At 32.5% G+C, this 16,927-nt stretch overlaps 1 protein-coding gene across 1 annotated transcript; it reads left to right on the top strand.

The window, feature by feature from the left end:
• Positions 1–2,537: 2,537 nt before the first annotated feature.
• LOC106779807 (importin-5) lies at positions 2,538–11,142 on the top strand. Its single transcript, XM_014668004.2, has 20 exons — positions 2,538–3,906; positions 4,058–4,261; positions 4,562–4,666; positions 4,752–4,817; positions 4,904–5,068; positions 5,310–5,384; positions 5,469–5,623; positions 5,946–6,081; positions 6,176–6,245; positions 6,368–6,495; positions 6,777–6,833; positions 7,875–8,060; positions 8,167–8,259; positions 8,988–9,073; positions 9,170–9,236; positions 9,334–9,400; positions 9,475–9,611; positions 9,758–9,849; positions 9,933–9,999; positions 10,489–11,142. The coding sequence occupies exons 1-20, from the start codon at positions 2,683–2,685 to the stop codon at positions 10,651–10,653; spliced, it is 3,345 nt and encodes a 1,114-aa protein (XP_014523490.1). The 5' UTR covers positions 2,538–2,682; the 3' UTR covers positions 10,654–11,142.
• Positions 11,143–16,927: the final 5,785 nt, after the last annotated feature.

The following is a 16,927-nucleotide window of genomic DNA, read 5'->3' as shown; positions in this document are numbered from 1 at the left end:
TGATGGAGAAAGTAAAACAAAAATATAAGAGTTAGTTTAACCTTTTTTTTTCTCCATGCGAATCAAGAACATGTATGAAGAAAAGAAAAACCGACTTAATATGCACAAATGTAAATGAGTCTTAAGTTTTTAATTTTTTTTAATTAATATGCACTATAATATTTTTTCGTGTACTAATTTTTTTTATTTACCTAAACTGCTTATTATTTATAATTTTGTTAATGTTTTAATCACAAATCTATCGAATGATATTATTAACTCAATCATTCTTTATTTAAAGTATTATCTGATTTGAATTCTGTTTTATTATAATTTTATTTTTAACATGTGTTTTAAAGAGTAGAGGAAAAAATAAATATTTAAATAAATTGTGTTAAATCTCGAATCCTAAGGCACCTGAAACTATTAAATATAATAAAATTTATGCAACTCAAGCATTTGACAGAATGAAGAAAAAATTAAACTTTTTTAATAATAAATTCTACTAGAAATTTGTCATGTCAATTGATTTTTCTACAGCTCTTTTCTTTTTTTTCTTTGTTGCACCTATTAAAATTTATAACCATCAAGTTATCATAATTTAAATTATAGAAAAAGTTTTTTTAACAATTTTTAAACAACGTATATGTGATAGTATGTGATTGATCCGTTTTAAATAATTTTTTAAATATAAATTTAAATAGATTAATAAAATGATAATACGTGTTCTATTAAGTTATCAAAATATTATCATCCTAAATTATAATAAAAAGAAAAACCTTATTCCATCACCTTACTTTTTTTTTTTTATAACAGATGTTTGTATTTTTTCCTTCCTCCTCCATCGTACACTCTTTCTTTTCTTTTCTCCTCACGGTGGATCTGGCTATAGCAATGGGGATGGAGGTTGTACAAATGGGAAGAAAACGAGATAAAACAATAATTTACTGTATTTATCGGATGCGAAAATAAAAAAAAGTAGGTGCAAAAAGAAATAACTCATAAATAATTATTCAAGTAAAAACCTTCTTCTAACTATTTATTTTAGGGAAGTCTCGATTAATTTTCTCATTCTTTTATATTTATAAAATTGGGAAAAACTAATAAAACTTAAACAAGAATTAAATATTTATTTATATTTTAATTTACTCAATATTTTATCAGTGTTATGGTTGTATTCCTATATTCACGTGGTTAATGTTACTTTCGTTACTTTCCCATTTAAAAATTAATAGCATAAATACTACTAATATTATTTTTAGGGCAAATTCACAAATATTTTGAGGCTTAATTTTCCATGGATTTGTCATTTTTTTTTATATTTAAATTTACAATCTTTAACACTCACCCTCAAATTAATTATTACAAAATAGTTTAGATGTCTCACTTATACCTACAAAATAATAAAATATCATCAATAAAAAAGAATGTACTTATTTTTATAGAGTGGAATATATATCTACAAATACTTCTAAATATACTTTAAATATTTCTAACCTTCAATTTATGAGATACTACTCATTCTTTTTAAGATGAATAGAAGTTGCATACAGAAAACTTTAATGTCTACATTAGTCTAATGTGTTAAAAAATCATAAATATAACTTAGAATTTTTAATTATATATCTCATAAGATACTGTTTGAGTTTTTATGTAGATTAGTTAGGTCTATTGACCAAAATACCTATTAAATTTTGCTTAAATTATGGACCAATACTCAATACTCTTATATAATGCTTTGCGGATGGAATAGAAATAAACTCATTAGGTATCAACTTAAGTAATTCAATATATATTTAACTAAAAATGAATTTTATTATTATTATTATTATATATATATATATAAATATGACAATAAAGATAATTTGAGTTTTTTAACAAATAACAAGTCATTACAAAGAGATTTGTCAGCTCCCTAAAACAAAGGAAAACTATAAAGTTGAATTCATTGTAAAAAAAATCTTAATTTTAAAAGTAAAACCCCAAAATAAAATTAATGGAAACAACTTATTATATTTAAATACAACATACATGTTTATAGTTAATTAACTACTAACTAACAACACAATTATTTCATTTGAAAATTATTTTATTGTTTGATTGAATAATTTATAATATATTAATTATTTATTAAAAATGCAAGTACATACCTCAATGAGTATGCATTTTTATTTTTTATGATAGTAAAAATTAAAATTTAATTAGAAATATAATTAGTATAAAAGATTATTTAGAAAAGTAATTGATATACATAAAATATAATGAAATAGTAAAAAACTGTCAACCAAAAAACACCATAAAATATTACATTAATTAAGTTAAAAAGACCAATCATGGAGCATGTAATAAATTAAATTTAAGCATGAAAAAAAAAAGAAGAAAAAAAAAAGCACAGGCTAATGATGATTCATAAGCTCGAAAACAAAACACAGCTAATAAAAATATGTGGTTGCCCTAATTAGTCCCACTCCTGTGCAGGGTAACCTAACCCTTTCCACACTTATATTATTACCCATAAATAAAACATAACACAATACAGCAAAGTCACCACACCCGCAGCAGTAGTATATATAAAACGACACACAAACTCACACACCCCGAGGGAGAAGAGAGTGGCGACGCAAGTCTCTCATCATCAATCAAAAACCCTAACCGCGCGTGCTTGTCGCCGCTTATCATCTTCATTTTTTTCTCCTCGCCGCCATGGATCCCGGGGTGCAGCAATCGCAGGTGGCCGCCATCCTCGGTGCCGATCCAACGGCTTTCGAGACGTTGATCTCGCACCTGATGTCTTCCTCCAACGAGCAGCGTTCCCACGCGGAGGCGCTCTTCAACCTTTGCAAACAAACTGATCCCGATAACCTCTCCTTGAAGCTCGCGCACCTCCTCCACTCATCGCCTCACCACGAGGGGCGTGCCATGTCCGCAATCCTCCTCCGGAAGCAGCTCACTCGCGATGACTCCTACCTCTGGCCGCGCCTCTCTCCACAGACGCAGTCCTCTCTCAAATCTCTCCTCCTCTCCTCGATTCAAACTGAGAACTCCAAATCAATCTCCAAGAAACTTTGCGACACCATCTCCGAACTCGCCTCTGGAATTCTACCGGATAACGATTGGCCCGAACTTCTTCCTTTCATGTTCCAGTGCGTGTCTTCCGATTCCCCTAAGCTTCAGGAATCTGCGTTCTTAATCTTCGCGCAGCTCTCGCAGTACATCGGCGATTCCCTCACTCCTCACATCAAACACCTCCATGATATCTTTCTACAGTGCCTCACCAATCCCTCCGTTAATCCTGATGTCCGAATTGCTGCTCTTAACGCTGTTATTAATTTCATTCAGTGCCTCTCCGGTTCCGCCGATCGTGACCGGTTCCAGGACCTGCTGCCCGCGATGATGCGCACTTTGACCGAGGCACTTAATTCTGGCCAAGAGGCCACCGCTCAAGAGGCGCTCGAGCTTCTCATCGAGCTCGCGGGCACTGAGCCAAGGTTTTTGCGGCGGCAGCTTGTGGATGTCGTTGGCGCCATGTTGCAGATTGCCGAGGCCGAGTCCTTAGAGGAGGGAACTCGGCATTTGGCGATTGAGTTTGTGATCACTCTCGCCGAGGCAAGGGAGCGTGCCCCTGGGATGATGAGGAAGTTGCCGCAGTTTATTAGTAGGTTGTTTGCAATACTCATGAAGATGCTTCTTGATATCGAGGACGATCCTGCGTGGCACAGTGCCGAGACAGAGGATGAGGATGCTGGTGAAACCAGTAATTACAGTGTGGGGCAAGAGTGCTTGGATAGGCTCTCTATATCTTTGGGTGGAAATACCATTGTTCCGGTTGCATCGGAACAGTTGCCCGCCTACTTAGCCGCTCCGGAATGGCAAAAACGTCATGCTGCACTTATAGCACTTGCTCAGATAGCTGAAGGCTGCTCGAAGGTATGCATTGGAGATGTCTGCTCTGTTGCAATAATTACATCTGTGTTAGTTGTAGTTGATTGTGATGAATTATTTATTATTGTTTAAAAATATTTGTGTTCGGGTGAGTTTGTGCTACTGTGTTTTAATTTTCTTCTTTTGATTGCTACAGGTCATGATAAAAAATTTGGAGCAAGTGGTGGCCATGGTATTAAACTCCTTTCCTGACCAACACCCCCGTGTAAGGTGGGCGGCCATTAATGCCATTGGGCAACTATCTACTGATTTGGGTCCGGATTTGCAAGTTAAATATCATCAAGGAGTGTTGCCAGCATTGGCTGGAGCAATGGATGATTTTCAGAATCCTCGTGTACAGGTACGCTGACCTTATATCTACTTTATTTTCTTTATTATTGCCTATAATTTTTTGCTCAATGTTTTAGAAATGAAAATTTTCTGATTCTTCCAGTGGATATTATTAAGCACTGATTGTTTACAATATACATTGTAAACAACAATTGCAATTTTACTTTATACGAGTTAAGTTTATACGAATATACTGCAATTGTATGAAATGTGTATCATTTGTTTCTCTTGTTCTTTAGTCATTGAATGATTTGTAAGTGGAGTTAATCAAATAAGCTTCCTAGTATTCTCAAAAATATTGTTTACACAGGCACATGCTGCTTCTGCAGTTCTCAACTTCAGTGAGAACTGCACACCTGATATCTTAACGCCATATTTAGATGGAATTGTCAGCAAACTGCTTGTACTTCTTCAGGTATGTTAATGTTATTATGGTCATTTTACTGAATTGTATAATTGGATTTTTCCTTAATTTTGGATATTCTCTATAAACATTTCAGAACGGTAAGCAGATGGTGCAAGAAGGTGCCTTAACTGCTTTGGCATCAGTTGCTGATTCTTCTCAGGTTCTTTGGGATCTTCTTTATTCAATCGACATTTATAATTATTACTTTTCTTTGGATTACTCATTTAATACCATGGTCTTTCTTAGGAACACTTCCAAAAATATTACGATGCTGTAATGCCTTATCTGAAGGCTATATTGATTAATGCAACCGACAAATCTAATCGGATGCTTCGTGCTAAATCCATGGAGTGTATCAGTTTGGTTGGAATGGCTGTTGGGAAGGAGAAGTTTAGGGCAGATGCTAAGCAGGTAGGTGTTTCTTTGTACTTTATTTTTATGCTCAGAAATTATATAAAATTTTGATTTGCAAGAATGTATGGTTGGTTTTGTATATTCACATTTTATACTGCTTATCATTATTTGGAAAAATAGTTGGTCTTGAATTGGAGGGGGGGATAGGAAGTTAGGTGCTTCTGAAACTTTTTTAAACACTTCCTTCTCTACATGTTCAGCTAGATCTCATGATTTTAATATTTATATGCGCTAAAAGGTTATGGAAGTTCTCATGTCCCTTCAAGTATCTCAACTGGAGACCGATGATCCAACAACAAGTTACATGCTACAGGTATGTTTTTTGTTATTATTTATATAGCATATGCATGAATGCCTATTGGTCTATGTTTAGTCTAATGACTTTAATTTGTTACAGGCATGGGCTAGACTCTGCAAATGTCTAGGACAAGATTTTCTTCCTTACATGGAGTTTGTTATGCCCCCATTGCTTAAATCTGCTTCACTTAAGCCCGATGTAACCATTACATCAGCTGATTCAGACAATGATATTGAGGATTCCGACGATGAAAGGTCTCGATTTTAGTCCTTCTCAATTATGAATTTTTGTCTTTCTTTAATAATGTTCGCATCTATTGCACTTCTTGTCATTTTGGTTTTGTGCACCAATAGTTTAAGCCTTAAACGTGAAGGCACATTTATTGCTTTACTCTAGTCTTTTTGATTATGATCACCGTCACCACCAGGACCACAGAAAACTAATATCTACAAAATCCTAATGCACATTCTCTTTTTCCAATAACAATTTTATTCTACTGGAGAATCAGAACTGCAGATCAATACATTTTTTGTATAGGCTGAATGATTCAAACCAACTTTTGTTTATCCATTGTAGTATGGAAACTATTACGCTTGGGGACAAGCGAATTGGGATCAAGACTAGTGTTTTAGAGGAGAAAGCTACAGCGTGTAACATGCTTTGTTGCTATGCTGATGAGCTGAAGGAAGGATTCTTTCCATGGATTGATCAGGTTAGAATGTTACTTTGAATCCCTTTAGGCATTGAGATTTCTTACTGTGTCTTTTTACATATTTTCCCATGTTAATAATTTGAATGATATGCAGGTCGCTGGAATTTTAGTTCCACTCCTTAAATTTTATTTCCATGAGGAGGTCAGGAAGGCAGCTGTTTCAGGTATAAAATAATGATTGTTCCTGTGTATGATTTTTACTCAGTAATTTTTCCTTACACAGTTAAAGGGATTTATAATCATTACCATAACTGTTTAATTATTATAATTTTCATCAACACTACAGCAATGCCGGAGCTACTGCGATCTGCAAAGTTAGCTATAGAGAAGGGTCAATCTCAAGGGCGAGATTTATCCTATTTGAAATTTTTGACTGATAGTGTAATCCCTGCCCTGGTGGAAGCATTGCACAAGGTAAATTGTTATCCGAGTTTTATCCATTCTTAGTTGTGTTATTTTGGAATTTATGTGTGCTTTTTAGAAGTGAATATTTTTTTTTTATTTGATTTGAAATTAAAAAAATGTTCACAGTTTTAAATATTCATGAAAACGTTTTTGAGTAGTTTAAGTGACTCAGTTGTGGCTTGAGTTTGAGGACCAAGGTTTGTGTAGATTATATCTGTGGTGAGCTTTGCCTGACTTATCTATCCCTTGTCGTTTCCTTGCTAAGATTTTCCCATCCCTTTGTTTTGCAGGAACCTGACACAGAGATTTGTGCAAGCATGTTGGATTCATTAAATGAATGCTTACAGGTTTGGATAATGCAACAACATTGTCATATATGTGTGTATAATATATGCGTGTATATATGTGTGTGTGTGTGTGTGTGTAAATATAGTGCTTTTGCCTTTTTTTTTAATGAATTTGTACAAGGCCATGACTATTGAATATATCTTAGCGAAGTTGATGTTATTACATATAATTAAAATTTGATGTTTATCATTATTATTATTTAAAAATAGAAGTCTATGAAGAGCCTCAATGGGTTCGCCTAACCAATGCAATCCCTTCTAGGTTTTGTTGTCAATTGGCAAATAAAAACTAAATTTTATAGTTTGGTTACTTCCTTGTTTATGTTTGGTTTGTAGGGGGGTTTAAATTGGTAGTTGACTTCGTTACAATCTTTTTATTTTGCACTTACAAGTGCCTTATCTCATAAATGTTTCATGATAGGTGCACTTCACATTTTACTCAATATAGTTCTAGATTTGTAATATTTGTTTTATAAAGTGGGATATGCCATATGAAAATTGGCTTCTTTGTGAAGCAAAATTATAATATATGAGTAGGATGAAAACCTCACTTCATAAGCTTGTGAGGTTGAGTTAGGTTTGAAGTCCACTTTCTAATGTAATCTTTTTCAACCACTGCATTTTTGGCTTTTGTTCAATCTTACTAGGAGGCCCTATTAAGGAGAGCTGGTCTAGGTTAGCATTCTGACTAGAGGTTGAGTGAGACTGAACATTTTATGGTTGAAACTATTAAACAATATTGAGGTCTGTGGTTTTTCTATAAACACTAATCACAGTATTAGAATATTTTGGTGTCATTAGATGCAAGTAAACCATGCGTTGTGAGAGAAGGCTAGATTGTTGTTTATTTTCTTCCATTTCATGTGGATTACTTGCCTTTGTTAAGTAGTGGGCATGAATATTACGAGTTGTTTTGTCAGATGCTTGGGTAATTATTGATCCGTTTCTTGTGTCTTTTTTGTTTTTTGCCATTCCTTTCCTATAGTGCATTATAAATCTGCTTTGTATGTGTTCCAATGTTGTTTCTGTTTCCTCCTTTAGATCTCTGGGATGCTTTTGGACGAAAGCCAGGTCAAATCTGTTGTTGACGAGATTAAGCAGGTGATCACAGCTAGTTCAAGCAGAAAACGGGAGAGGGCTGAGAGGACCCAAGCTGAAGATTTTGATGCTGAAGAGGGAGAACTTATTAAAGAGGAAAATGAACAAGAGGAAGAAGTTTTTGACCAAGTTAGTTTTTTTAATCTAATCTAAAATTGTTGCCATCTTTGTGTTTTTAAGTTTTTACAGATCAGTTTGTGGTCTTCTAATTTACGTATACATTACATTGTTGCAGGTGGGTGAGATATTGGGAACTTTGATCAAAACCTTCAAAGCCTCCTTCTTACCTTTCTTTGATGAACTGTCGTCATATTTGACACCTATGTGGGTATGTTCTTTGAGGAAGCTAGTAATTCTATTTTATAGATTTTCTATTTCCATTCATTCATACTGGCCTTCTGGCCTTATCTTCTGTATTTTGTTTTGGTATGAATTATGGAATTGATTTTTGAAGATGTACATGCTACTAATTTTTGAACTTGGCCATTTGAACAGATTGACATTTTGTTTGTCAATATGCTACTGTACTTGATAATCTTGTAAAAAGCATTCCTTATGCCATATTCAAGCATTTATAATATCAATAAATCTTTACTTTATAAAGGAAAGAGTGAGGTGATTACCCTAGTTTTGTTTACAAACAAATGATCGATTTTTCTGAGATTGTGAATTGAGTGGTGATTGGGTGCAACTCCAGGTATAGATCTAGAGATAAACTTGTGGAGCACATAATTCAATCCTATACGTTTATAATCTGAGATCTCTTTGTCTTTGTTCTCTTTTATTACACTTAACCTTATAAAGCTCATGGTTATTTTCCTCCAGTGCAAGCTAGCTTGCATAACACTTTTTTTTTTTTTCCTTTCATGAAATGATAGTCTACCATGATTAAGATCTAAGGTTTAGCCACATTCTTTTATTTGAATGGTCTATTCTTTCATCTCAAGTAGATTTCTTAAAGGCGTTGTGCTATCTTATTAATTTGAAGCCTGATTTTCAAGAAATAAAACATGTATGTCATGGTTTTTGATTTTTTGTTTAATATTTCGGAAACAGGGAAGGGACAAGACTCCTGAAGAGAGAAGGATTGCAATTTGTATTTTTGATGATGTTGCAGAGCAGTGTCGTGAAGCTGCTATCAAGTAGAATCCATTTGTTGTACTAGGTTTCCTTTTTAGCGTGCAGTGATAATTATGAAGACATGTGTTATTAACCTTTTTTATATGCCAATTGAGCAGGTATTATGATACATATCTCCCATTCCTGTTGGAAGCCTGCAATGATGAGACTCCTGATGTCAGACAGGTCAGGATTGGGCCCTCTCTGTTGTTTAGCATTTTAAAACCAATTTATTGTTTAAGCTGTTTGATTGTTGATATGGTATTTCCTTGCATTTTCCCAGGCTGCTGTCTATGGCCTTGGTGTTTGTGCAGAGTTTGGTGGATCTGTGTTCAAACCACTGGTTGGAGGTACGGTTGATATACATTAATAAACTTGTAAAATGCTCTATTTCATACAGTAACGAGTAAGTGTTTTATTGCAGAGGCTCTTTCAAGGTTAAATGCCGTGATCCAGCATCCTAATGCTCTTCATGCAGATAATGTAATGGCATATGACAATGCTGTATCTGCTCTGGGAAAAATTTGCCAATTTCATCGGGACAGTATTGATTCTGCCCAGGTCATTAATTGTTCTTGTGCTTTATAACCCATTTCTAGGGTTTTGGTTCCTGATTATGTCTATCCTTATTACAACCAATTCTGAGCCTGACTTTATTTTTTTTTGGTTGAGATTGTAGTTTTGCTAATTTTCTGTTATGTTTGCAGGTAGTCCCCGCATGGCTAAACTGTTTGCCAATAAAAGGTGATTTGATTGAAGCCAAAGTTGTTCACGATCAACTTTGTTTAATGGCTGAGAGGTTGGGCCATGACTCCTCTTTTCAATTTTCTGGTTTGCTCATGCTTATTTTTCTGGTGTTCTAATTGTTGTGTTTATTTGCAGGTCGGACAGGGAGCTGCTGGGCCCAAACAATCAATACCTTCCAAAAATAGTTGGAGTGTTCGCGGAGGTTAATTTTCTCTTGCCACTCCAATTTTCATTTGCTTTCCTGAACTTGAGGGTTTTTAACCTTTTTTTTTTATTGGTTGCAATAACAAAAGCAGAAACATGAGTAGACCTTTTGTTTTTTGTGAAAGGACTTGTATATAAAACAAGTCATAAGGAGAATGTGATAACTTCTGTAGCTTGTCAACTAAGAACGTAGCATACTTTATAAGACATTCATTATTTTAGTTGATGTCATGAAATCATTTCAGTAGTGTTCTCTCATTTGAGGAGCCAGTGCCCTTTTCATACTTACAATGCCATGTATGCATAGCTTCTGACATTTTCGCCTCATGCATTAATCCCACCAATACCGTAGTGTTTATGCAATGATCACCCTTACGTTCCAGTTCAAGGGGCACATGCAGCGAATGTCTTTTTTTTTGGATAATGTGTATGCTTTATATTATATTTATTTGATATTGCCTTTTGTATTTAATGGCCTTTGTGACAGGTTTTATGTGCTGGTAAGGACCTTGCGACAGAACAAACAGCTGGCCGAATGATTAATTTACTGAGACAGCTCCAGCAAACTTTACCACCATCTACTTTTGCTTCTACATGGTCATCTTTGCAGCCACAGCAACAGATTGCATTACAATCCATCCTTTCTTCATAGTTTTCACTGCCTTTACAATCTCCATCATTTCTTCATAGCATCCTGGCTTGGCATTTGGTGTATTGCTCTTCTTGGGAACAAGCGTTTTCCAGTTTGGTGGTCTCTATTTGTTACTCATTCTTTTTGCCATAAGATGGTTTCCATCATTCATTCTTGCATGGTGTTTTATAGCAGCAACATGGTGGCTTCAGTTTTGAGAATGCAGAGTCAATTGTGATTGGAAAGGGAACTTCCTGTAGAATGTGTATATTATGAGTGTTAATAGTCCGATTGAGTCCAAAAGAGCATGTTAGGCAACTGTGGTGTGGGAGCTTCTCGTTCTATTCCTCTTATTGTTTTTTCTTACCATATCGCGTGAGAATATAGGGTTGTCTTTGGGGCAATTCTTGCAGTTTTGGCCTATTATTGTATTTGTTTTATTTCAATATCAGACAGTATTAAGTGTACCATATGAAATTTTAATGCTATTTATTCATTAAGGTTGCAAAACTTGTTTTTCAAATCCATCATTTGTTAAACAATTAAGCTGAGGCTGAAGAATATGATTTGAACGGGTAATGCAATTAAGCTGAGGCTTTCAAAGGTGTAGCTGCTTTTATAAAATTATTGGACTGACCGCGTTTTATCTGTTTGTTTATTAAATTTTAACTAATTGAATGGGTGATCATTAACCCTTAAAATTAGATTTTAACTGGTCAAACTGTGATAAAAAAAAAATATCGATGCTAAAATTTGGCGCGATTTGGTACTGCAGTTATTTTAGAAGTAGTTTACATCTTTAAAGAAAAATATAAATAGGTGGAAACTATGCTATCCATGGTCATTAATTTATCTAAGAAACATAATCTATTTGCTTATATTAATCTACAAATTATTTTAATATTCGTTTTTTTTAACTTTATACTATATTAATGTTATTTTCATTTCTATTTTTTTATTTTAAATTATATTGTTAATAGACATAACTGTATTTCATTTAAATTTAAGTTTGATGACATTTTTGTTTTGAACTTTTGTACGTATTTTTTTTAAGATTTATAAAATAATTTTCTTACTTTTTAAGTTAAAAAGCTATATTATATATTTTTAATATTATGTTATAAATATATTATTCTTTTATTAATACTAATTTAATTATTAAGTTATTAAATTTTATTCTAATGTCTTTAAAGGTACAGTTATAAAGCAGTAAAAGCAGCCAAACCCGTGATGTAGCCATTGATAATATGCAATCATTGAGGGGAAAAGTTCATGCCTCGATAATCGTAAGGCATAAGCATCACTATTGGAGATGGCCATTTAAAAGGGAGCTGAATCGCTCGCAAGTTTTAAGTTTGGTTGCTGAATTATAGGAAGCATCGATCCTAGAATTTCTGAAGTACGAATAAGATTCTTTTAGGTCAAAGATACATCGATTTATTGCAATTCTTATATAGTGTAAAATTGATAAGATGTTTTCCACTTTTAAAAAATTACCTTTTTACTCATTTATGAAAATAAAATAAAATAGTGTAGGTACGGCTGTGTATATTATAATTTCATACCTTCCTTAATAGAATAAAGGTTTGATACATATTTTGATTCCGGGTTTTTGTTCAAAATGATTCCACTTTAGAAAAAAACCACTTTAGTTCTTTATTTCATTAAATGTTCAAAATGGTTCCTATGGCAGACGACGTTAAATTTTTAACGGTGAAATTGTTAGCGTAACAAATGTCTATCCACCTGTACCCAATTTATATGACGTGACTTTTTGAAAACATTTAAGGATAATTAAAAAACCCCAAATTAAAAACAAATTAGAAAATTAGGGTAATTAAAATACCCCAACCCTAATTGTTTTTCAATTCTCACGATTGGAGAGAAGGGTCCGGGTTCATCTCCTTTAACTTCTTCTCCATTGCTTCCAGATCTTCACACTAACAAAACAAGTAACCTCATATTCATAAAAGATCAAAGTTATAGTTTTTCTAACAGAGCGAGCACTTAATCTATATCTGAAAAGATATATGGTTGTCCTGGGGATCTAAGTGTTGAGCATCGGAAGGCAATCTCTGATCTTCTTCCTTGGACTGCACCAAGTGGATACCGACTCCATAGTTGAACAACCATGCACCCTCAAAGTCCAAAGCTTGAGGCCTCTCAGTCTGAACAAATCCCAGCAAGTTTGTGTAGAAATCTATAGATTCCTTCACATTTCTACACAACCTTGAAACGTGGTTCACAGTCATCAATGGAGGTCGGTGAACTTTTGCCTAATGAACAGCAGATGAACTCAGAGTCTTCTCTCTAATCGTGACAATTGAAAAACAATTAGGGTTGGGGTATTTTAATTACCTAATTTTCTAATTTGTTTTTAATTAGGGGTTTTTTAATTACCCTTAAATGTTTTCAAAAAGCCACGTCATATAAATTGGACACAAGTGGATAGACGTTTGCCACGCTAGCAACTTTAAAAATTTAATGTCGTCTGCCATAGAGACTATTTTGAACAACATTTAATAAAATAAGGGACTAAAGTGATTTTTTTCCAAAAATGGGATCATTTTGAACAAAAACCCCAAAAGATGAAACCAAAAGATATATTAAACCTAAAATAAACTTTTACAAAAACTTGATTTTGTTCACAACGTCTTACTGAAAATGATGTTTTATTTTGTTAGTTCATAACTTAAATACGAAAATTAAAAATATTTAAGTAAACAATAAATAAACAAATTCCTCACTGCCATGGATATTCTGAACAACCATCTTACATCATCTGTCTGTACTTGACACCATCAACACCAAAAATTCATGACATAAAGCAGCAACAGCAGCACGGAGCTACCTCATTGCCTCTGCGATAGATTACTCGTGCTACTGCCATACATCCATAATCTCCATATAGAAGCCAAATTTCTGTTCTTTCTCTCGTCCTTTATTCCTACATCACACTCGTCATCTTAGGTAATTTATCTATGATATGTGATTTATTAGTATTTGGTCAGTGGAAAATCATCTATGAATTAATTTCTAGTTTTAATTCGTAAATAAGATCTGTAAATAATTTATTCGTAGATAAAATTTATACATAATATATTCGTAAGTAAAAAATATATTTTTGATTTTTTTTTTGTCGAAAAAGAGTGTAAGTAATTGAAAATGATATGCAGAAATTGGCTTATCGATTTATAAATAAAACTGAAGGTTAATCCACTTATAGATGATTCGTCAAAACTTAATTTAGTCAAAATATAAAAAAAATATGAGTATAAAAGAGTATATGAGATTAAAAGTGTTTATTTTTATGAGAATGTCATATTTATTGATAGGTTTGAATTTTTAAGACAATTAATTGATAATATAATGAGTAATGGTATCCTAATATGTATTTACATTTATTTTTAACATATGTTATAAGAGTAAACAGTTATAAAAAGTGAATTTTTATATTTTCAAAAGATAAAAAATAAAAAATAAGAAAAGATAATGTTAAGTTAATGTATAAAATTTATCAAATAACATTTTTCCTAAAATTACTAATTGATAAATTTTATCTTAGTAATGTCATTATTGATAGATTATGCCTTAGTAATATCATTTATTGAGATATTATATTCTATTTAATTTATTATTTATATATCAATTATTAAATTTAATGAGATTCATGATATATTGTGCTCATAATTGTATTTATTATGGCATAATATTTTGATATACTATAATTGTATTTATTATGAGAATAATATGTACATATTACAAAATATTATAAGAATATTATGCTTATTTAATATTATTTTTCAGTTCCAAGAGAGGGGAAGTACATCTTTTAGATTTTGTTTGCTTTTAGGGATAAATTTGAGTAAATGGAAAAGGATGAATTTGAAAAGAAAGAGGTGAGAATGTTTTGCACAAGAACGAGTGATTAGTTAAAATTATAATTGAATAAGTGATCAATTAAAATAATAATTGAATGAGTGGTTTGTAATGTTTACTATACAGACTAGTATAATGTTGATGTTCCAATGCAATCAACTTTTCAATAAGTATACTAGATAGTTATAGTACAATAAGTGTTCTATCCACATGAATTTGAAAGAATACATAAATGTTTAGAATGTGTTTGATTGGAATAAAACAATGTTTGAGTTGCACAAAACAAAGTAAAATAAATTTCAAATAAAAAGGTTGGTTTCAATATGATAAAAATATGTTGAAGTTAGATTTCACCACTTATCCCTCTCTTGTACTAGTCCCATTTTAATTCATCTAAATGCAATTATTCATGAGTGCTCTTTGAATGTAACTTTAGATCCATTTCTAACATTTATAGCCTAAGATCATTAAACTCCAATATGATTTCTCAGTGACTATTTGAGTGAATTGTTTGCTTTAAGTTTAGGACTTTATAACAAGTTAGAGCCTTAAATCTATTCCTAACATCTAAAAGAAGTAAGAGACTTAGTTAGACCACAACTTGGAACCAATTGCCACTTAATCTCAAGTTAGTGAAATAAAATGAGTGATCAATTCATCCAACAACAAACGCAAACTAATCCACAAACATGTAAATAAGGACATACTCAGATTAAAGGGCTACACTCAACATAAGAGGCTCCTTAAAATAGAGGTGTAACTATATTTTCATATACTACCTAGGATGGTGCTCAACTGCACTCTTGTGGTTCAATAGTAGAGGTTTTCCTTCCAAGTAGGTTTGCTTTGTAGCCCCACCTCATACTCTAATGCTTAACTCCTGAGTTAACTTCACTAGGAAGGAGTCTCCAAAGCTCAACTACAAGTCTAGTGCTTGAAGTTTCCTCTTCATAAGGGTTTGTTTTATGTGGCTCAACACAATTTCTACAACTCAGCCGCATCAACTTATTTAAGTTCAATTTTGCAATATTTTGTGTCACATTTTAATTTCCCCATTATTCTCTCTTTTGGTGCTTAATTATGAAAAATAAACTGAATTGAGGTGAATTAACATAAGATTATAAACAATTAAAGCTAAAAAAGTGTAATCAATCATCTTAATTTTCACTTAAATCGGACATTTATCATTCACAACCATCCTGCATGGGTTCCAAGGGTGCAACATGTGGTGCATTTTAATATCCAATTACTAGGCACAAGAATTTCGTCGTATATTGAAAGTTCTAATATTGGTTCATAAGGTCTTGCATTCTCTAATTAGTCTTGCCAACTTTTATTGTGTGATACACCCAAGATTCTTATCAATGCACGCTTAAATAATGCTAAAGTCCACTTTTAACAAAAGAGAATTGATTCTCGTGACCAACAAAGTTGATTCTCTACAATCCAAAAAGTTGCCAAAATCAATTTTTGACATACAAAATTGATTCTCTCTTATGAAAATTGATTATTTAGCTAATTTATCCATATAGAGTAAATTTTCCTTTCTCCGAAATCAATTCTCCTCCTTCCCTAACTCCTTTCTCCTTCGTCAAAATTTTCATTTTACACAGCATAATGGATTCTCTTCCTCCCCAAAATCACTACCCATTCTTATCTCAGAAACACGTAAGCCACTTCGACAACATGAATGCGGGCAAAGAGAGTTGACTATAAGGAGTTGTTTTCTCCTTTGTCTAAAAGGGATTATCTTTAAGTAATTATAGCATTAATAGTTTAGTTTAATTTTGAGTTACATAAAAGTGATGGGAAAATAAAGTTGCTTAATGGTAGCAAAAAAAGTTTACATGAAACAACCTAAATGATTATTTTCTAGTCATAGTAAGCATTTATTGTGCAAGCTTAATAAGTTCACAAATGGATTAAAACAACACTCCCAACAATATAAAATTTCATGAGATTATCTTCTCATTTGGTTTTGAAGAGAACTTTGTGAATCATTGTATATATTAGAAGGTTAGTGAAAATAAAATTTGTTTTCTTATTTCATACATGAATTATATGTTATCAAGGTACGTTATGTAAGGTGAAACAATCTCTCTTAAAGAACTTTCATACAAAGGATATTACGTCATATGAATTAATATTAATAGAGAAAAAAACATGATGTATTTTTTTTCTTGTTTTATACATGTATGATATTTTATTAAGGTATGCTATATAAGGTGAAATAGTTCCCTTTAAAGAAATTTGAAAATGAAGGATATGGGAGCAACATCTTATGTCATAGACATTAAGATTAATAGAGAAAAAAAACAGCATATTTTAAGTTTATCTTAAGACACATGTATGTATCAATAAAATTTTAAAAAGGTTTAACATGAAAGATTGTTCACCCGACTCCTATTATGAAAGA

This window comes from Vigna radiata, unplaced genomic scaffold (assembly GCF_000741045.1).
Source record: "Vigna radiata var. radiata cultivar VC1973A unplaced genomic scaffold, Vradiata_ver6 scaffold_161, whole genome shotgun sequence".
Lineage (NCBI taxonomy): Eukaryota > Viridiplantae > Streptophyta > Magnoliopsida > Fabales > Fabaceae > Vigna > Vigna radiata.
Note: the sequence above shows the minus strand (reverse complement) of the source record. Positions and strands in the feature narration are given on the sequence as shown.

Coding starts and splice junctions, on each gene's coding strand:
- LOC106779807 (XM_014668004.2), top strand. CDS start 2,683: ATGGATCCCGGGGTGCAGCAATCGCAGGTGGCCGCCATCCTCGGTGCC. Junction 4,818..4,903: donor CAGTTGCTGATTCTTCTCAG/GTTCTTTGGGAT, acceptor GGTCTTTCTTAG/GAACACTTCCAAAAATATTA. Junction 6,082..6,175: donor TCTTTCCATGGATTGATCAG/GTTAGAATGTTA, acceptor AATGATATGCAG/GTCGCTGGAATTTTAGTTCC.